Source organism: Colletotrichum higginsianum, chromosome 5 (assembly GCF_001672515.1).
Source record: "Colletotrichum higginsianum IMI 349063 chromosome 5, whole genome shotgun sequence".
Classification (NCBI taxonomy): domain Eukaryota; kingdom Fungi; phylum Ascomycota; class Sordariomycetes; order Glomerellales; family Glomerellaceae; genus Colletotrichum; species Colletotrichum higginsianum.
In genome coordinates this window covers 3595360-3615420 of record NC_030958.1, presented here as the reverse complement: position 1 = coordinate 3615420, position 20061 = coordinate 3595360, and the positions used below count along the sequence as shown (strand labels likewise).

The 20061-nt window shown below is 59.9% G+C and overlaps 7 protein-coding genes across 7 annotated transcripts; 2 read left to right on the top strand and 5 right to left on the bottom strand.

Moving 5' to 3' along the window:
• Positions 1 to 146: 146 nt before the first annotated feature.
• Positions 147 to 527, top strand: CH63R_07957 (uncharacterized protein; the record flags this gene model as incomplete). Its single annotated transcript, XM_018302931.1, has 1 exon — positions 147 to 527. The coding sequence occupies one exon, from the start codon at positions 147 to 149 to the stop codon at positions 525 to 527; it is 381 nt and encodes a 126-aa protein (XP_018157709.1).
• A 1213-nt stretch (positions 528 to 1740) lies between these two features.
• Positions 1741 to 4554, bottom strand: CH63R_07956 (Secreted protein; the record flags this gene model as incomplete). The annotated part of the gene is made up of 1 exon (XM_018302930.1): positions 1741 to 4554. The coding sequence occupies one exon, from the start codon at positions 4552 to 4554 to the stop codon at positions 1741 to 1743; it is 2814 nt and encodes a 937-aa protein (XP_018157708.1).
• Positions 4555 to 7314: 2760 nt separating this feature from the next.
• CH63R_07955 (uncharacterized protein) lies at positions 7315 to 9516 on the bottom strand (the record flags this gene model as incomplete). Its single annotated transcript, XM_018302929.1, has 4 exons — positions 7315 to 8923; positions 8980 to 9081; positions 9205 to 9320; positions 9379 to 9516. The coding sequence occupies 4 exons, from the start codon at positions 9514 to 9516 to the stop codon at positions 7315 to 7317; spliced, it is 1965 nt and encodes a 654-aa protein (XP_018157707.1).
• Positions 9517 to 10525: 1009 nt separating this feature from the next.
• On the bottom strand, positions 10526 to 11873 carry CH63R_07954 (Pepsinogen c; the record flags this gene model as incomplete). Its single annotated transcript, XM_018302928.1, has 3 exons — positions 10526 to 11462; positions 11595 to 11719; positions 11778 to 11873. 3 exons carry the CDS (start codon positions 11871 to 11873, stop codon positions 10526 to 10528), a joined length of 1158 nt encoding a protein of 385 aa, XP_018157706.1.
• An 869-nt stretch (positions 11874 to 12742) lies between these two features.
• On the bottom strand, positions 12743 to 15463 carry CH63R_07953 (Beta-galactosidase; the record flags this gene model as incomplete). Its single annotated transcript, XM_018302927.1, has 1 exon — positions 12743 to 15463. One exon carries the CDS (start codon positions 15461 to 15463, stop codon positions 12743 to 12745), a length of 2721 nt encoding a protein of 906 aa, XP_018157705.1.
• A 2559-nt stretch (positions 15464 to 18022) lies between these two features.
• On the top strand, positions 18023 to 18598 carry CH63R_07952 (Acetyltransferase; the record flags this gene model as incomplete). Its single annotated transcript, XM_018302926.1, has 1 exon — positions 18023 to 18598. One exon carries the CDS (start codon positions 18023 to 18025, stop codon positions 18596 to 18598), a length of 576 nt encoding a protein of 191 aa, XP_018157704.1.
• A 160-nt stretch (positions 18599 to 18758) lies between these two features.
• CH63R_07951 (uncharacterized protein) lies at positions 18759 to 19787 on the bottom strand (the record flags this gene model as incomplete). Its single annotated transcript, XM_018302925.1, has 4 exons — positions 18759 to 18899; positions 19005 to 19348; positions 19399 to 19501; positions 19629 to 19787. The coding sequence occupies 4 exons, from the start codon at positions 19785 to 19787 to the stop codon at positions 18759 to 18761; spliced, it is 747 nt and encodes a 248-aa protein (XP_018157703.1).
• Positions 19788 to 20061: the final 274 nt, after the last annotated feature.

The window sequence follows — 20061 nt, the reverse complement described above, 5'->3', positions numbered from 1 at the left end:
CATGAAGGTCAGGGGGAAATATACTGGCTTGCTTGTTGCGGGCAGACCTATTACAGATGGTGGGAAGCAACAGGGCCAGGCTGCTGTGCAACCCCTGAACGAGAATCATTGAAGAAACAGAATTGGGCCTTGATGATGTTTAAGAGATGAAGTTGGCCCCGGTGGTCTCGCCTCGAAAGCCTGTCCTGAGGAAACATGGTTCTCTCAACCGAACACTCGGATCAAGTCAGCATATGCCTCTCTCCGTGGCGAACGTACGCACGCACGGCAAACTCACATTATTCTTTGCCGGGCCTGCAGCCGGAGCACACGGCTCGGTAGCACCCTTCGACAATGTAACGCTCGGCGCCGGGGTTCGTGTCGTAACACCAGTTGAGACAGGCGCCGAAGTTCATGCCGAAAGTGCCGCACTCGGCACTGACGGGCAGGATGCCGGCGGCGAAAAGGAGGGCAACGGCGGCGACTCTCATAGCGACGGAAGGCGGGCGTCAGATCTCGGGGTTTGGGATCGAAGCTGGCGAGCGTGATATACGGCGTGGGGAGAACGAGAGCGGACGAGGGTGTACGATGGGGCTTCCCTCTCGACAACCCGCGGCGACGCACACGTATTTAACGGCAGAAAGCACGCCAAGAGGAAGGACATGTCGGCAGCTTGTTGGTTCCACCCTGTCTGATCTTGTTGGGTTTTGACTCAAGACCGGGGCCGGTGTACTCTCTATACAGGTTTCTCCAGAAGCCCCAGCACCAGGGGGGAGTGACATGGTTATGTATAAGATAAGAGGCAGCTAGCCTGCCAAGAGTGGCTCTGCAATAAGGCGCGTAGCAGGCCCCGAGACAAAAAAATGGATCGTGTCTTGAGTCGCGAAGGTCGAGTAGGCGTTGCTTGACTCGAGGCAGTACACCATACCCACCAATTGTGAGAGATTTTGGACCAATATTGTATGTAGCCTATACCAAACCGGACAGGCAGCTGGTTTCGTTTATTAACTGTAGATACATGTCGCACTGGTACGGATGGTTCTCTGGGTTAATGCCTTATTATGTTGCCATGGAATCAATAAGAGGAGGTTGACTATTCATCCTCCGCGGGGATTACGTTCTTGGGCTGCCTCTCAACCGAGTCTTTAGCGTAAAGTCAGGGCATAAGTGTGAGTTGCTTCAACCATCGTGCTCGGGCATTCTCTCTTTAAGAAAGAAGAGGGGGAAACGAGCAAAAAGAGAGGGATAAGGAAAAGAGGAAAATGAACAGACATCGAACGTTGCCGCGCCCCTCACAACAAGACAACAGTCAACTGCCTAAACTTTTGATCTGTGTTGACTTGCGCATCTAGTGGTGTTATAAGCAGAACATACGTCTTCAGATCAATTTCATCAGAACTCTACCCTTGTCATTACAGTGTATCACACGTCGTGTCCTTGGCAACATGAAGTTTAGGTTGTCGTTACGACAGTCTTGGCTTGAGGATGAGGGCTGCACATAAACCTATCAGCCTTGGAGCATTGGAACGTAACAAAGCGTTTGATTACTCAGTCACCGGTTGATAACAACATGGGTGAATCGAACTCAATTGTATACAAGAAGACTATAAAAAGAAGAGTTGTGTGTACACGTAATCATCCTTGTCCATGCTATCTACCATCCAAACACAAAAAGCGTATGTGTTGGAATATCGACAACAGCCCAGAGAAAGAAGAAAAGAGAGAGAGAGAGAGAGAGAGATCAAGACAGACACGTCTTATTTACGCAAGAGAATCCCCCACCAGGGCCAGGTTGATGATGGCGGCCAGGCCGTACAGGGCGGCGTCGTTGGTCGAGATCCAGGCCGCCTCGTCGATGGGCGCCAGCACCTCGCTGCCGTTGAAGCGGACGGTGGACCAGGGCGACGTCTGCTTGAGGCCGTCCGTGTTGAAGAACTCGTTCCAGGCGCGGGCGGCGAGCGTGGCGTTGCCGTTGCGGTGCGCCGCGTACGCCGTGAGACGGGAGTGGCCCTGCTTGAGGTTCAGGTTGCCGAACCCCTTGCCGTACCGGGCCGTCTGCTCGGCGGTGCCGGCGCCGTAGTAGTAGCTGTAGTCGTACCAGGCCTGCTCGAAGCCCTCGGGCACGTCGGCGCCGGCGTGCTCGATGAACTCGGCGACGACCTCGAGGAGGCCGAAGACGGCCGAGAGGTGCGACACGGCGACGAGGCCGTTGTTGTCCGGGTCCGAGGGAGGGGGTCCGAGGGTGCCGTCGGCGAGGTTGTAGAGGCCGGAGCCCGTGACGAAGCCGTTCTTGAGGCGGGCGATGCTGGCGGCCGTGTTGGTCAGCTTGGTGCGGGCCTCCTCCCAGCGGGGACCGCGGCGCTCCCACTCGAGCAGCCAGGAGGCGGCGAGCGAGGACCAGTCGGTGCCGAGGCCGACGGCGACGGACGAGTTCGGGGTCGGGACCCAGCCGTCGGTGCGGACCTTGCGGTTCGGGTCGAGGATGCCGTACGTCTTGTCGGCGTCGAGGATCTCCTGGACGATCTCGCCGGTGCGCTCGTCGCCGCCGGTCAGGAAGTAAAAGACCTTGCGGTACTGCGGCGTCGAGATGCGGGCCTGCTTGGCGCTGTCGCCCCAGTGCTGGACGCCGTGGCGCGTGCCGAGGCCCTTGAGGTCGCCGAGGTGGTAGACGTCGACCTCGCCCGTGTGGCGGACGAGGGCCTCGGCGAAGCGGTAGACGTCCTCGCGGCCGGTGCGGAGGAAGTAGTTCCAGAAGAACAGGTCCGGCGAGAGCTCCGAGTTGTCCCAGGCGTAGCCGCCGACGTCGTAGCGCCACTGGTGGCGGTCCGGGTCGTAGGCGTGGATGAAGTCGCCGTGGTCCCAGAAGCCGTACCACTTGCGCTGCTCGACCTGCTCCTCGTAGAAGCGGAAGAGGAAGTCGAGGTGCTTCTCGATGTCGGCCTCGACCCCGGACCGCGGCGACGGCGCCGGCGGCGACCAGTAGTTGCCGAGCGCCTTGGTGCCGGCGAGGTACTCGGGCTCGCCGTAGAGCACCGGCGGGTTGTTGGTGTGCTCCGTCAGGTCCGAGAGCAGCGTGCGGTTCGGCGTCGACTCGAAGCCGTAGACGAAGATCTCGTTGGTGCGGGCGACGCCGTAGGGCGTGTTGAAGCCGGGCTCGTAGTCCTCGTACGTGATCTCGAGCGCGTCGAGCTGCTCGGCGTACGTGTCCTGGCCGAGGCCGTCGTGGTAGGGCCGGATGTCGAGCGCGGGCGCGGCCGGGCTGTAGATCCAGATGGTGATCTCGCCCTTGTCCTCGGCGGCGGCGTTGGTGATGTCGATGCCCGTCGGGTAGCGCTTCCAGAAGTTGCGCAGGCCGACGGCGAGGCCTCCCTTGGTGGCGCCGCCGAGGTACGCGAGCCCGCCGGCGCGGGTGCCGCCCGGGATGTTGACCCAGCTCTGGCCGGCCTTGGTGCGCTTCTTGAGGGTGAAGCCGTCGGGGGACAGCTGGGTGAGGCTGAAGTCGCTCCAGGTCGGGATCCAGTGCAGGCGCGTCGTGACCCTCTGGTCCCACGTGGCCGGGTCGGCGAGCTCGGCGCCCTCGAACTGGGCGTTGCGGACCGAGGCGCCCGGGTCCCGGCGGAGTCCCGTGATGCCCTGGACGGCCTCGCTCAGGAGGCCGCCGTCGATGCCCGAGATGCGCACGTGGCGGTTGTACTGCTCCTCGCCCTCGAGCGGCACCTCGAAGCGGATGCCGAGGCCCGAGATGAAGTCCTCCTCGGCGTTGCCGTCGTAGATGACGGTGTGCACGATGCGGATCGCCTCCGAGTTGTGGTACAGGTAGAAGCGCAGGACGAACGGCAGCCAGTCGGCGTGGCTACCGCTGCTGCTGCTGCCGTCCTGCACGGCGTGCTTCCCGCGCACCGTCACGAGCGCGCGGGCGACGTTGTCCTTGCTGACCGTCACCTCCTCGACGTTGCTCTCAAAGTTGAAGTGCTTGATGTCGGCCTGCTGGCCCCGGAGCTCGGCCTGGTCCTCGACGCCGGACTGCGAGTGGAGCACGAGCCGGCCGTTCTGGCCGATGGTCTTGCCCGAGGCCGTCTTGATCTCGCCGACGACGGCGCTGCCGGACTTGGGGAACGTCACGGCGAGCTTGCCCGTGTCGACGCTGACGGCGTCGGCCGAGTCGGACACGGTGATGCCGGACCCGGAGCCGGACTGCTGCTGCCGTCTGGCGCGGGAGAAGCGCGTCGTCGAGTTGGACGACGACGAGGCGCTCACCGTGTACTCGTCGAGGATGGATTCGGATTCCGGGATCGCGTGGCCCGTCCACTTGATGGAGCCGTCGGACCAGTACGCCGTCACCCACGTCTGCAGCGCGCCGCCGCCCGAGACGGTGAACTCGGTCGAGTTGCTAAAGTGCTTGCCGCGGGACCACGGGAGGCCAAAGGTCGTGCCGGCGCTGTAGGACGGCGTGCGGCCGAGCCACTTGACGGTGGCGCTGTCGGGGCCGGACCCGGTGCCGTTGTCGGAGCGTTGCGCGCTCCCGGACCCCAAGAGGCCCGAGAGGGCGACGAGACCGACGATGATTCGAGACATCCTGGGAAAAAGAGCGAATGGATGGATGTCCTGCGGCCGTCTGGTCGTGTGAGGGGAAAAACAGGAGAAAAAGAGGACCTGTCTATGATGGCCACGGCGGCTTCAGTTCATATATAGAGAGAGAAAGAGAGAGAGAGAGAGATCTTCATCGGACAAGAGGTTCCTCGGGGCAATGCCACGCGAAGTCTGTGTCAACCATCATGGTTCCGTCGACTCTTGGTTCGCAGCACAAGCCTGGGGATGGCATCATCCGGCCTCGAGATCTCGACTCGTGACAGGTAGGGGCCTCGCCATCGGAGACTCGCCCGCAGTTGAGCTCGATACGACGCTGCTGGTGGCCGCTAGATCTGCGCGTTAGATTAGGCCAAGGGACCCCTCCTCCCCTTTCCCCCTCTTCTCCCAAGGCGGCGGGGGGAGGACATGAGTCGATGATGAGGTCTAGTTTAAACGGAGTATGGATACCTGGGAAGACAACTCTGAGCTCGGTTAGTCACGAGCGCTCCGCAGAGGACTCAAAAGAAGGGGGAAGAGCTCATCTTCGGCCTAATTGCACCGATGGCGGAGGAAAGGAACCGGGGGAGGGTCCAAAGTGACATAGTCCCAAGAGTTCTCCCCCCAAACTCTCTCCACTCTTGAATTTGGCAACTTTCAAAAGTAAATAGGCCAGGGGGGGGGGGAAGTCTGTCACCTCCCTGACGGGGTAATTGGGCCGGGGATGCAGGTCCCGCAGACGTTGCACCGAGAGGCCGAGAACCCCAAAGGTAAAAGAGGCGATTCCCGGTCGGTCTCCCACCCCCCAAGTGCGATCCAATGGGGAAGAGCCGAGCAGCATGCGGGGTAGATAGATGGGCCATCCTGGGCGAAAGGGAAAGGCGGATGGCATGGAGGAGAAGCGAGATGAGGGCGCCGGTATGCATATCTGCAAGGTGACGGGATGCCGGACGCAGGGGGGAATCCGTCCGGGATTCGCTCGATTCACTCTATTTACTCCTATTGCGCCCACAGCACGCAATATCGCACCATTCAGCGCCGAGTTGCCTCAGTTGTGGGAGGGCATGTCACCGGTCACTGGTCAAGGGGAGTATTGCCAAGCTCTTACTACCGAGGGAAGCGGCACAAAGAGAAAAAAAAGAAGAAAAAACACCCATAGAGAAGAGAACGTGGTCCCTGGCCGACCTCGGCAGACGAGGCTCGACTCCTTTGACGCAGGAACAGACCGGGATGCCGGGGCCATGGCGGGGGCCATGCCGGGAAGAGACGTGGGGCCGGGGGTGCCGCCGACGGTCGTCGCATGGCGTAGAGATAAGATGAAATTCCGTGATGCAGGCTCATCTCCAGAGACGCTGGAGGAGATTCGTCAGATGATGAAAAGATGAGCCCGTGGTAGTGTGATGCATGCCCTCGATCGTCTCATGGCCGAGAGCGGGAATGTGGAATTTCGGGTTCTGGCATGCTGGCTCTCTCCCCCCTTCTCACACTCTTTCTCTCCTTCTCTCTCTCTCTCTCTCTCTTGCTATTCTACTACAATGTGAACTATCCATGGGCATCGTCTCAGTGGCGATCCGTGGCAAAGCAAGATAGCAATTGTCCCAACACAAAGCCCGTGAAGCCAATGTGAAGATTCGCCGCCGGCCAAGGCATCACCCGGCTCGGCCCGTCGTGGCCACCAAGGATCCCTCTCTGGCTGGTCTCCCTCGTCGTATGGATGATGGATGGCGAGCGGTGGACGACGGGGCACGGCACGGCGACACCACGACGCATCAGGAAGCTCGAAAGAGGCTCATCGCGCAATACCGCATTCTGGTCACGGTCCCTGCAAACAGTCCACAAGTCCACGGTTCACAGTCCACCATGTTTACAGTCTACAGCACGCCCGCCCGGAAAGCAGCCGAGACAGCCATGTCGAGAGAACCCCCCCGGGTTCGTCCCATCTTCCCATGTGGTGCAGTCGCATCACTCCCACCTGCGACTCCGAGCTGCCGGCCGGCAGCACGCTGTGGGCCTCGGTCAGCCAGGGATGCGCCTGGACCGGGTGTGGTAAGACTCGAGGTTGATGCAGTTGTCCCATGATGGGGACACATGGGGTGTGTATCTGTCTGAATAATCTAGGTATTCATTGGCACAACTGGTTTAGACAGGGACCACTCGGCAGGTCATATCATTTATAAGAAAAAGCATAGGGAGCCGTAATGAATGAAGATAACTTGGTCATGCGAAATCAACACAGAGGACAATTTGGCGAGGAGTAGCGGTGCTGCAAGTGGCCAGCTCGGTGCTGGTGGGGTAGTTAGAGCGTGTTATCAGAGTGTCTCACATCAATCATCTGGTTTCGTGGTGTAGTTGGTTATCACGTCAGTCTAACACACTGAAGGTCTCCGGTTCAAGTCCGGGCGAAATCAATCTTTTGCATTTTTACACTATCAATCCAGTTGGTTGGTCGCCATGATTGTTTTTTCATTTTTGCTTTTTAAATGCTGACTGACTCTTGTGTGATTTTATTCATGATGCGTGGAATACTTCTAAGATGCAATTCCCCTCCCCTCCCCCCCTAATAGCAAAGTTAGCCATACCCTCCCTCCTCCCTATACTTAATCTACTGCCATCGTCACGTTCTTGTCCTCAACTCACCTCGATCTCGGCCGTCTTGATACCGCTCTCCTTGAACCTTGGTGACATGAATCAACTCGGTCTGTTATTATTGGATATCTAAAGACTACTCGTATTCTTTGAAAGAAACTTAGCACCCGGCTCAACCGCCTCTCACTTCGACTTCTCTCCCTCCGCCGTCTCGAGTTGTCCCGTCGCCGCCGCCGTCTTGGCCGTCTCGTTGCCGCCACCCTCAATCTTGGCGGCATCCTGCTTGTCCCCCCCAGCCGCCGTCGTATCACCCTTCTCCTCCCCGACGATCGATGCTCCCTTCTCCTCCTTCTTACCCTCGTCAGCCGGCGCCTGCGAAGGGGTCGACTTCCGCCAGATGTTGACGCTCGGCATGGACACCTGGCCCAGGGACGAGACCGAGGCGGGGACCCGGGGCATCGATGGCATGTTGGGCATGTTCGGCATATTCGGCATATTCGGCATGCTGGGCATGTTGGGCATCTTGTTCGGCCACCACCCCTTCACCCCCGTGCCCGTCGACTGCGCGATCCGGAACAGGTGCTGCATGTACGACCGCTTCTCCTCGGCCGTCATGTTCTCCGTGCTCACGTCCCCGACCAGGTCCCCCTCGCCGTCCGCGGGCAGAGGCACAAGCGACGCCGCGGCTGCGATGTCGATGGGCGACTCGTCGGGTAGTTCATCGGCGGCCGGCTCCTCTACGCCCTCCATCTTTTTCTCTCCATCATCCCCCTCCTGCCCCTGCTCCTTCGCCTCCCCGCCAGACTTGCCCGGCTGCTCCGTGTTGGAGATGGCCTTCTCCAGCGTCTCCTCGACCTCGTGGTCCTCGGCCGCCTCCTCGGGCGGCGTCTCGCGGAACTTGGCGTCGTCGACGACGGGCTCCTCGCTGTGGAACCAGCGCACGACCAGCTCCGCCGCGTCTTCCGTCATGCCCTCGTACCCCTTGTGCCTCTGCGGCTGGAACATGCTCATGTGCGCCTGCACCTCGTCGTCGACCTCCTGCAGGACCTGGCGCGAGAACAGCGACGACGCCGCGTGGTCCCCCTCGGGGACGGCGCAGAAGGTCCTCTCGGGCACGAAGTAGCCGCCCTGCCAGTAGCCGTTCTCGCCGAGCGAGGCGTAAAAGTCGTGGATGCCGACGCCCTGCAGCGCGCCCATGCGCTCGAGGCGCCGGTTGAGCTCCTTCTGCTTGAGCAGCGCGCCGACAAAGGTGAAGTGGTCCGAGAGCCAGGCGAACGACTGGCCGACGTTGCCGCGGTTGATGTAGGCGAGGCCCTGGCCCAGGGCGCCGATGGACTGCTGGTAGCCCTCCTTGACGGAGTCCCGGTTGAGGTTCTTGAGCCCGGAGAGGATGGCCTCGCGGTTGACGTAGGCGGCGACGCCGCCGGCGGCGATGGCGCCGACGGTCCCCGTGCGCACGGCGATGAGCTGCCACGTCTTCCAGCCGGGGTTGCCGCGGCCGACGGCGGAGGAGGAGGAGGTGACGGCGGAGGTGGCGGCGCGGCGGGTGCCGAGGCGGGCGAGGCTGGCGGGGGCGGCGGCCGAGAGGGCCGTCATGACGTTGAAGACGCTGCTGACCTTTTGGTAGTTGGAGAAGCCGCCGTAGACGAACATGGAGCGGGCGAGGCCGTTGTAGGGGGTGTCGAAGGTGAGGATGCCCTGGATCAGCGGGAAGATGGGGTCGTCCTCGGACGGGTTGGAGGCGGCGCGCTCGTTGATGGCGAGGAAGAGGGCGTCCGCGGCGACGAAGCCCCTGCTGGGTGTTAGTTCTCCTTCAGTGAGCTTGTCCGCGATGTGATTCAATGTTACCCCATTGAGTGCGCGACGAGGACGACGCCGACCTCGCGGTCCTTGGGCGGCCACGGCTTCTCGACGTTGGCCTTTCTGACTTCCATCACCTGCTCCTTCAGCCTGGGGGGGGTCATCGTCAGCGTCTCCGTGTCACAATGGGGAGGAGGAGTGGACGAATGAACGAATCAATGAATGGATGAATGAATGAATAACAACACGTCAAAAGCGAGGAAGACTCGTTACCATGAGAGAAAGGCCTCGGTGGCCTGCGCCAGCTCGCCCTTGGTCTCATACTGGGGGTAGACGATGGACTCCACGCGGTGGTCGGGCAGCTGCTTCGTGACGGAGCGTTTGAGGTCCTGGGAGGGAATTAGTTTAGCATGGCACGAATACGAGCGGGTGTCGAGCATGTCTCACGTCTGGAAAGTCGTGGAAGGTGTTGTCGTTGCCCTGGATCGTGTTAGTCGCGCGGTCCGTCGTCGGGTCCCGCTGCTGGCGGCGGTCACGACCTACTTTGAAGCCGTGGATGAAGCAGAGGAGCAGCGTCCGAGGCATGTTTGCTGTGTGTGAGAGAGAGAGGAGATTAAAGAGTGGTACAACTGTAAAGAGTAATGTATGCTTCGGTGTGTAGGTGAATCAGAAGATGTACTGGTAGGTGTTTCCTAGGTGAAGGGAGAAAAAGGGTATCATGAAGGTCAGTTCGAGATGTGACAAGGACGAGATAGGTTCGTTGAGTAATAATATGCTGCACACTAGTCCCTCCTTCTTCTCTTCCTCCTCCTCCTCCTCCTCCTGCTCGTCCTCATACCTACTACACTACACTACACAGGAGCAGTGACGACGGACTGAGCGGTTCGTGCATCTTGTGCATGTTCCAGGTTTTGCTCCAGCCACACCTCCTGCGCGTGGCGAGTGCCTCCGGGGGAAGAGATGACGACCAATGACAGCACGGTCGAGACGTCATTGATAACGTCATGGGGTGTTTGGGGGTTGCACCTCGCGTTTTTGGTCAGGGGGGGTCTCGCTCCTTACTGGCCTCTCATCTCATCTCTGTTCACTCACTCACAGACTAGCTCACTTTCACTCTTCACTCACCCTCACACTCTTCACTCACTCACTAACTCCTACTCACTCACTCACTAGCTTGCACTTAGCTCACCCTCCCCTCATCCATCATCCATCATCCATCCCATCCATCCTCGTCCATGTCAACCCCATCGAATCAAGCACACTAGCGATGCCGTCCATCTTCAAGCGTCGACCGAGGCACGTCACTCCAAAAGTCTAATAGACGAAGCCCGACGCACGCACGGCCATACTGCCCCAGTCGGGACTGGTGGTCTGCGTGCGATCTGAGATTGTCAACTCACGATCTGGTTCGTCACTTACACCAAAAGCCACGTCGAGAGGGCTTCTGTACACCAAGCTTCTCCAATTGTCTTGTTTATTCGCCTTCTTAGCACCGTTCTTCTTCTTCTTCTTCTTCCAAGTCTCTGCTCTACAAACCAGTAAACCACGCCCCGCCTCACCGTCTCATCCCATCACATTATCTACAACCACACCTTCAGTTCCCCTTCTTCAGCTTCCCAAACGACAACTTGGGGTCGAACCGCCCTATCTCCGTCTCGTTCGCCGCCGCGCCGTAGTCCCAGACGGTGTAGAAGTTGCGCAGGAACGGCGTGCCGATGAGGACGAGCCCGGCCCCGCCGTCCTGGAATGGCGGCCAGCACGCGTCGTCCCGGTACGCGAACCCCGGCCGCCGCAGCTGGTCGCCCGTGACCTCGACCGTCTGCGGGTCGCGGTAGTCGCCGAAGGTGAACTTGAAGGACCACGTCGCGTTGAACTCGCTGCAGAGCGGGACGTGCTCGCCGCGCAGGATGGCCGTGTAGTTCCACCCGATGGACTCGTACGCCGCGAGGTTCTTCTCCGTCGGCAGCGTGATGGAGCCCGCGCCCGTGTCGAAGACGACCCTGTCAAAGTCGAAGCTCGTCTCCGTCTCGACGACGCTGCCGTCCGCCGCCGTCGTCCGCGTGCCGTTGATCGCCAGCATCGTGGTCCGCCACACGTCGTACCCGCCGTCGACGCGCGTGACGGGCACCGTGACGAGCTCGCCGTCGACAAAGTCCGCCGCGCGCGAGCCGCCGATGGTGAGCACGCCGTCGCCCGGCTCGCCCCCGGTCTGGTTGTGCTCGGTGCCGTAGTAGATGCCGAACTTGGCCTCGTCGAGCAGGCCCTGCGCCATGAGCGTCTCGACCACCGTGTTGGCGCCGCCGTCGATGATGGAGCTGAAGCCGAGGCCCAGGAAGCCGTCGCCGGCCATGGCCGCCCAGTTGGTCTCGTTGGCCGCGATGAAGTCCTGCCGCCAGCTGATGCCGCTGGCCGCCCACGTCTCCGAGACGGTCGGCCCGGCCGTGTCGCCGCCGAGGTAGGCGATGTCGGCGTAGCCGCCGGTGTAGGAGCCGCTGGTCGAGGCGTTGATGCTGTAGCCGACGCGGTCGTAGCTAGAGGGGGTGATTGCGTTAGTGTGTGGTCTGGTGTAGTAGTCTGGTGTAGTCTGGTGTGGTGTGATATGGACCATGTCATAGGGACATATCGTCGCTTGATACCACCAGTCGATATCGACATCAACTCACCCGCTGACGTTGGCGCAAGTCGATCTCGCGCACTCGCTGTCGACCGCCCAGGAAGACGAGCTGCCCGTGTCGAAGAGGAGACGGTAGGTCTTGGCCGGCGTGCCGATGTCGATCTCGACAGTCTTCTGTAAAGGTCGTCAGCGATTTGATGCCTCTACAGCGGGATCACCCAAGCCAACGCACGTAGCCGTTCTGCACGATGATGGGGAGGTCGAGCACCGCGGCCGCAGCCACGGACACGACCGCAGCCGCCGAGAAGAAGCGGGTGACGGACGCCATGTTGGGAGCGAAGGGTTCTCGCTGTTGTTGATCTAAACGAGTGACGGACACAGCCTTAACAAGCAAGGGATCGATTTAGGTCAAAGGATGGACGGCCCGGGACGACGGAAATCCCATCTTTAAGAAAACAGAGTCTGTTCTCCGCAACCACGACGATCCTCTCGTAAAACGAGAGTGTCGATGGGGTGGTCAGTGGGGAAGGCCAATCTCGCCGTACCGGGATCGTTCCATGCAACTTAGGAGGCCCCCCCCCCCCTCCCCTCCTCCATCCTTCATGTCCATATTATACCTCGTTAGTGCCTGATAAACCGGGGAGGGCTGCTGCTATTTTCATCCTTGGAGCTAGTTCCGGTACTTGGCCTAGATCCCCGCCGTTGATAACATGCCTGTCGCGCCACTGACGACGGGAAGTTTTCCATACTTGTACTCCATAACTACTAGTTTGAGGACCACCAAGAGATCGGCTGGTAGGTGCCGAACACGAGGGGACGCTGCTTGATGCTCCTCGGCTCTGTTCTTAGTCATGTTCGTCTGCTCGTATAGATGCAGCTGGACAACTGGAGCGTTAAGGGGGGGGGGGGGGGGATCAACTGTCCTGACTCGCCCCCACGGTTCATCCCAACTGTTATGCCTGGGGGCAGATCAGACCAGTTACCCTTGGTTACAGCAGATATTCCTTAGAGAACATTCCTCATTCATTTTACCAAGGGGGCCTCGTATACTTTGGATAGATGCAAATAAGTTACATCATAGAGAACCCAGCGAGCCTATGTACGAAACAGACTTCTCTGATATTAACCAAGCTCCATGTGTGTTTATTGTGTGATGGGTATCCGTATGATACTCAACAATGCCCAACATCACTCACATCAGCAAGATAGGTGCGTCGTAACGACGACCTCCGCGCTCTTCAGGCCCTCCCCGGACGCCGTCACCCGGATCTCCCCGGCGACGCCCTCCTCGGAACGCACAATCGCCAACACGAGCCCGCTGAACGCCCGCCGCTCCAACGACGGGAACGCAACCAGGTCCGCCGGGTCGCCGTTGTCCGTCGCCACGATCCGCCCGGGGCCGCTGACCGAGAACGTGACGGCGTCGGCCGCGAACCGGACCAGGTCCCCCGCCGCGTCCCGCACCTCGACCGTGACGAACGCCAGGTCCAGGCCGTCGGCCCGGATGGCCGTCCGGTCCGCCGACGCCCGCAGCTCCGCCGCATCGCCGACCGTCCGCACCGTCTCCTCCGCCCACGCGGCGCCGTCTTTATACGTCGCCACCCTCACCTCGCCCGGCGCGTACCGGACCTCGTCCCACCGGAAGCGGTACTCCCCCGCGGCCCTCGTCTTGCGGCCCAGCGAGACCCCGTTGACAAAGAGCTCCGCCTCGTCCGCCGACGTGAAGGCGTGCACGGGGGTCGTCTCGCCGGCGCGGTCCGGCCAGTTCCAGTGCGGCAGCACGTGGACGAACCGGAGGTCGGGCCGCCAGCGCGCCTGGTACAGGAAGAAGCGGTCCTTCTTGAAGCCGGCGAGGTCGATGATGCCCGAGTACGAGCTGCGGGCGCCGTAGTACGGCGTCGGCTCGCCGACGTAGTCCCAGCCCGTCCAGACGAACTCGCCCGCGACGAAGGGGTGCGCGTCCTGCGCCGCGAACACCTTGTCCGGCGACGACCCGAAGTTGGCCGAGTACACCTCGTACGCGCTGACCTGCCGCGTCGTCGAGTTGCCGCCGGACGTGTCGTTGACGGGGGCGCCCACGGAGCCGGCCACGGGGAAGATGTACGTGCCGCGCGTGCTCAGCGCCGACGCCGTCTCGCTGCCGAGGACCACCTTGTCCGGGAACGCGGCGTGGTAGTCGGCGTAGAGCGGGTGCGTGCGGACGCCGGGCAGAAAGGAGTAGTTGGGCGTGTCGCGGATGCCCTCGCCCTGGTAGTTGAGGCTGACGACGTCCATGGCCGTCGGGAACGACATGTTGGGCTTGGCGAAGTTCATCGACGCCGTCGACGGCCGCGACGGGTCCTCGTCGCCGACGATGCCGTGCAGCTCCCGCGCGGGGACGGTGCCCGGGTCGCCGATCTGCTGCTCCGAGACCTCGTTGCCGAAGCTCCACATGATGACCGACGGGTGGTTCCGGTCCCGGCGCATCACGGCCCGGAGGTCCGGCTCGCGCCAGTCGGCGAAGATGAGGTGGAAGTCGTTGTCCGTCTTGTTGCGGTACCACGAGTCGAAGATCTCGTCCACCACGAGGATGCCCTTGCCGTCCGTCAGCTCGAGCAGCTCCGGCGCCGGCGGGTTGTGCGCCATCCGGATCGCGTTGCAGCCGAGCTCCGCGAGCACGTCGAGCTGCCGCTCCGCGGCGCGCGTGTTGAAGGCCGCGCCGAGGGCCCCGAGGTCGTGGTGCTGGTTGACGCCTTGGAGCCGGACGTGCTCGCCGTTGACGAGGATGCCGCGGTTGGCGTCATACGTGACGGACCGGATGCCGAACCGCGTCTCGTAGCTGTCGACCGCCCTGCCGCCCGCCGTGATGGTCGTCACAGCGACGTACCGGTGCGGCGTCTGCGAGGGCGGCGGGCCCCAGAGCAGCGGGGAGGTGACGGATGTCGAGCCCGTGACCTGCTCCTTGCCGCCGCCGGCCGAGACGGAGATGGTTGATCGGGGCAACTCGGCGACCTTGCCTCCGGGTTGGCCGGTCGAAGCGTCGAGGACGTGGACGTCGGTGGCCACTTGGACCTCCTCGTCCGCGTCCCCGCTGTTCTCGACCTCGACGACCAAGTCCAATGTGGCCGACTCGGCAGAGACGTCTTTCGAGACGACGTACGTGCCCCACTGCCCGACGTGGACCGGGTTGACCTTGGTCAGCCAGACGTTGCGGTAGATCCCTCCGCCCGGATACCAACGTGCCGAGTCCGGCGGGTTGTCGAGGCGGATGGCCAGGAGGTTGTCCTCGCCTGGCTTCAGGTGCGGCGTCAGGTCCAGCCGGAACGAGTTGTACGGGTACGGCCAGCCGCCGACCAGGTAGCCGTTGAGCCAGACCATGGCGTACGACATGGCGCCGTCGACGTCGAGGAACACAGACTTGCCCTCGTCTGCTGGGTTGAGAGCCAACGAGCGTCGGTACCATCCCACGCCATGCACGGGCAGCCGGCCCATGCCGCCGCCGATGATGGGGTCTTCCTCCGTGTAGAACGGGCCTGCAATGGCCCAGTCGTGCGGCAGGTCCACCGTCTCCCATGCGCCGTCGTCGAAGCCCTTGGCGGCGTACGACACGTTGCGGGCCGGCTCGGCGTCGGGACGCTCGTGGTGCTGCGCCGGATCGTTGATGAAGTCGTTGGCCGAGGGCAGGATCCAGGGCTTCAACACGTACACGTCGGTCAGGTTCTCGAGGTCCGGGCGGTGGTCGTAGATCAGGCCGTCCGGGTTGAACTCGGAGCGCCAGAAGCTCCAGCCCTTGTTGATGCTGACGCGCTCTCTGGTCGTGGTAGACGTGTTCTGTCGAGGATGGAGTGATCGTGCTTCTGCGGGGCCGAGGAAGAGCAGCAGAAGACTCAGCAGAGTCAGCCCGAAGGCTTGTGTTGGTATGGCTCGTCGATGTGACATTTTGAAGAACCTCGGTGAGTTGAGTGCACCACCATTATGACTAACATACGCGGCCAACGGGAAGGGGGGCTCTTCTCTTATAATGAGCCGAGACGCGGTTTTCCCTCGGCCATCGCAGTCGACGTAATCCCGTTAAGTTAACGCGGACATTTGGATCTCCACAAGGAAGCAGTACCACATCGACTCTCGGGAGCATCTCTCGGCTCTGCAAGTCCGTCCATGTCTGTTGATGGCCTTGATCTCGGCCGGAGCCATCCAAGGCCATCCACACAGCCACGGAACACCCCGCGTTTCTCCGCACGACAGTACGACGGTACAGCGGGGTCCATCGCGGATGGATGGGCGGCATCCCACAATCTGTTTAGGCTGAATCGCTGTTGAGTTGCAGCTATTGGGCCGCGTGTGGTTGTTGAGGGGACAAATGTTGTCGAGTTGGCCGGGTGTTGGGCAAAGTTAGGTAAAAGAGCTCATTGAGAGTTGGAGATCGCCTCGATTCAGCCAACCCCGCCTCACGGGGAGGGCGTCATTACACGCGCCCTGTGCCATGGCTGGGATGACGATCGGCTGTTAGTCCTACAGTGGTCGTAGACAGTCACTGTGATTCCCGACCAGCGGGTTGTCTTGCGTCGTGGAGTCAACGAGGAAGTTGAAGCTTCAGGAGTCGTTCGGGCATGAGTTGGCAACCAACTGCTCCGGATGTGTCTGTTACTCTGGGATTCTTGAGCGGAAGAAGGACGAATCATACTTCCGAGAACGTCATGATACTGACTTGGAGCAAATTGAACTTCATTAGGCTATTCTGGATCTCGAGCGAAGAAGAACGAACCAAAGACGTTGAAGCTGAATTCTCGATGGTGACTAGAGACTCATACACGCCAAACAGCAACAAGTTCTCGGCAAGGCCTGCCCGTCAATAATCTCAATTCGGCGACTTGCATCAGGACTGTCCCTTTCAGAGCGGCTGCAGACCGGTCTTTTCAAAGACTACACTTGATAATGTTTGATATCGAACTATGACGTGTCCTGGCTCCAGGGTTTCTGCATGTGGACTCATAGAATTCATGCACGACGAGTCTGACGTACGTTCTGTCGCTTGAGAACATCCGGACGCTCTAGTTTAAAACTCACAACTATCCTCATTTCAAAGGGGTCAAAATAGAGGCATCCAAGTTAGAACGCGTTTAGTTACTAACAAAGACCTCGCTGTACACATCATCAACCCTCGTGGAGTGAGCATGCAGGATCGGGTCTCTAATCTCATTTCCCGGGAAGAGAAACAGGCTTGACACAAGGTTGCCTCAAGCACTTATGCTGGATAACACGGCAAGGAACCCCCGTCAAATGAACTTCACAGCATAGGACTTTACGGCTGTAAGTGAGCTCAGTAATCAAAATCCATTTATCACAGCATATATGCTTTGGAGAAAAAATCCAGCAAACTCCTGCACCTGGCAGCGAGAACTCGTGGCGGGCATCAGAAAACTCTGTAAAAAGCAACCATTCCCAACTTGTAAACTTATTCGACCGCCAGCGTTCCCTTGACATTGGCTGCAGGCATATCGCTCGTTGGCGAATTCCTACCAACAGCGAAAGAGACAGGGCAGTGTTTTACGAGAGCAAAGACATGATTGAAACACCAACACGTGTCCTAGAAATGTGGTTGCAGAGACTAAAGGCCGTCCAGTTCAAGTTGTGGACCGTGGGTCGTCTGTCGCTCAGGACTTTGAGGGAGAATCTCCTCCCAAGATGCTTGCCCACGGCGCCGGTATCCGGGATCTGGAAGATCAGCATTTCTACCAGAGGCAGCCACTCCCCTATCCCGGTTTGTGAGCAGATGAGTTAATTCTGGGCCTCACGAATTGGCATGTTGTGACTCACGACAGAGCCTGGACCAATCCTGACGGAAAAGCTGGCAAATGCTGGGATGGGTTCTTGGTGAATCTATTTGCGGCCGTTGAAAGCTGGCAAAGACATCCTATATATGCCCTTTTAGATTGCCCAAATCTCGTTGAAACCGGGCGTGTACGCGACAAATCAGATAGATGATGTGATCCATCCAAATACGCCCAACACGCCGGCCGGGATGCCGGGATATGCGCTGAATAAGCCGAAAGGAACAATATCGTTCGTTACCTACGCCGTCGACGTCACATATCGTTCTCCATACCAAACGAAAACTTTTCTTAGTATTAAGCTAACGATGCAAAAGCACTCTCGTCTACGGACTCTGATGACGACCTTGGTTGGGAAACACCCAGCTCTCGGGGAAATGCGAGAGACCGAGATGCGGGGCTCTTCCGCGCCCAGAACACGAATCGGCAACACGAGTTGAGTCACACGGCGCGTCGGTATGACTATATATCTAAGGGACGCTTGTCAGCCTGTGAGGAGCTAGACAGTGACATCCAGCATCAGCTCTCGGAACCTATCCAGTCACGTTGCAACCAAGCCTCGGAAACCATCCCTCAACATCGCGATAGCCTGTAAGGAACATCCATCCCCCCTAGTCCGTCAAGCACGTTTCCAAACTAACACTTCGTCTGCCAAGGGACTCCAACCATGAACCCCTCCGTGGCCGAGATGCGGAACCGCAGCTGGACAAGGGACTCGTATCTCGTCTCGACCGACGCCTCCCTCATCTCCATCCCGGACCTCAACGCCGCGTTCGCGTCGGACGCCTTCTACTGGGCCAGTCCCCTCCCGGAACCCGTCATGCGGGAGATGCTTCAGAACTCGCTGTGCTTCGGCCTCCACGGGCCCCCCGACACAGCAACAACAACGACGACAACAACCAGCGAAGGCGTGGCAACGGAACCAAACCACCACCCCCGCCCCCTCGTCGGCTTTGCGCGCCTCGTGACGGACTACGTCACCTTCGCCTACATCACGGACGTCTGGGTCGACCCGTCGGTGCAGGGCCGGGGCCTGGCCCGTTGGCTCGTGGGCCGCGTGCAGGAGACGATCGAGTCGATGCCGCACCTGCGGCGGAGCCTGCTGTTCACGGACGACTGGGGCCGGTCGGTGCCGTTCTACAAGGAGCTGATGAAGATGAAGCTGGCGGGCGGCGAGGCCGGGGTGAGCCCGGCCGTGATGCAGATGAAGTGGAGGGGACACCCGGACTTTAGGGATCAATAAAGCATCTTTGATCCGTTTTGTTCGTGGTCAGTCAGCATGAGGATGTGGAGTAGTGTAAGCGACGTGGAACATTTCAGGATTATTCTTTTCCATGGAAATTATTCTTATTTTATTTTTCATTTTTTGCCCTTTTCTTCTTTCTCTGTTACTCAACAATACCTTAGACGAGATCTCTGCGCAGAAACACGGTCCTCCTGATGACCGGGTTGCCGTCCCCGTCCGTCTCCGGGAAGCCGTAAAAGTTGTTCTCCGTCCAGATGAGCCTGTATCCCCTCCTCTCGTACCACGCGTGCGTAGGCGTCTGCGTCGATCCGCGTTTAGCTGACCACACATCACTCACTCCTCATATACCGATAAAACTCGTCCAAGGGGGGGAAGACGAAAAAAACTCAAAAAGAAAACTCACCACAGGCAGCTTCCCCGCAGCCACGACGGCAGACTCCTTTCTCAGCTGATCCTCCTTGGAGACGGTGTCGAGCATCAGCGTCCTCGCGCAGAGCGGCTCGCTCGTGGCCATGCTCTCGACCATGTCCATGGCGGCCCGCCCGATGCCGGCGCTCTGCAGCGCAAAGGAGACGTAGAGGCTCTTGATCCAGTACACGTTCTCCTTGGGGATCGGCAGGTTGAGGCGCTTGGCGTGCGGGTTGTCGACGTCGAGCGAGATGTGGCCGACGGGGTGGAAGGGCGTCTCCCTCGGCGTCCTGAGACGGCGCGGATGGACTGCGCCGTGTCGAGGATCGGCTGCTTCTCCTGTAGGAGGGGGTTGGTGAGAGCGTTAGTTTCTTGTTGGAAGACAAGACCGGGACAGACCGGATAAAGGAATGGGCGGGACGGAACCTTTGGATATTCAGAGACGTGCTTTGCGATTTTTGCGTCACGGTCCGGGTCCTCACTTGTGAAAGCCTGGAGAGTCGTCAGCCGGAGGAGTCTCGAGGCTTGTGATGAAGGTCTCGACGTCGCATCTTATGATTCACTCCCAGGCATCTGCATCGCCATACATATCCAGGGCTGGGACTAGATAGACACTCACAATCCAGTACATGCACTTGAAGCCCGACCGCTGCAGGCCCCGCCACTTGTCGACCTGGTCCAAATCCCAGCCGCACTCCACCCTCTGGTCGAGCATCCGCGCGATGTGGTCGGGGGACTCGGGGTCCCAGGGGATCAGGGTGACTAGGGACTTTGACATGGTTGCCGAGTGGTTGCTGATACCCGAGTCTTGCGTTGCGCGAAGTCTTGCGTTACGCAGAGTTTCTGCCTGTGAATTGCCGCAAACAGATGCTCAACAGCTCGGCAACATGGAGAGTTAGTTCTTGTTGTTGGTGGTGGTGAGTCATTTGTGCTTTACGCAACTCAAGCGAGCGTCCGCCCGTGGCTTTAAGCACTCACGTCAAAGCAGGGATGAGTCCGTTCGGCCTGCTCTACATTGTTTAGATACACATACGGCGCCCTAATCTCGGCTT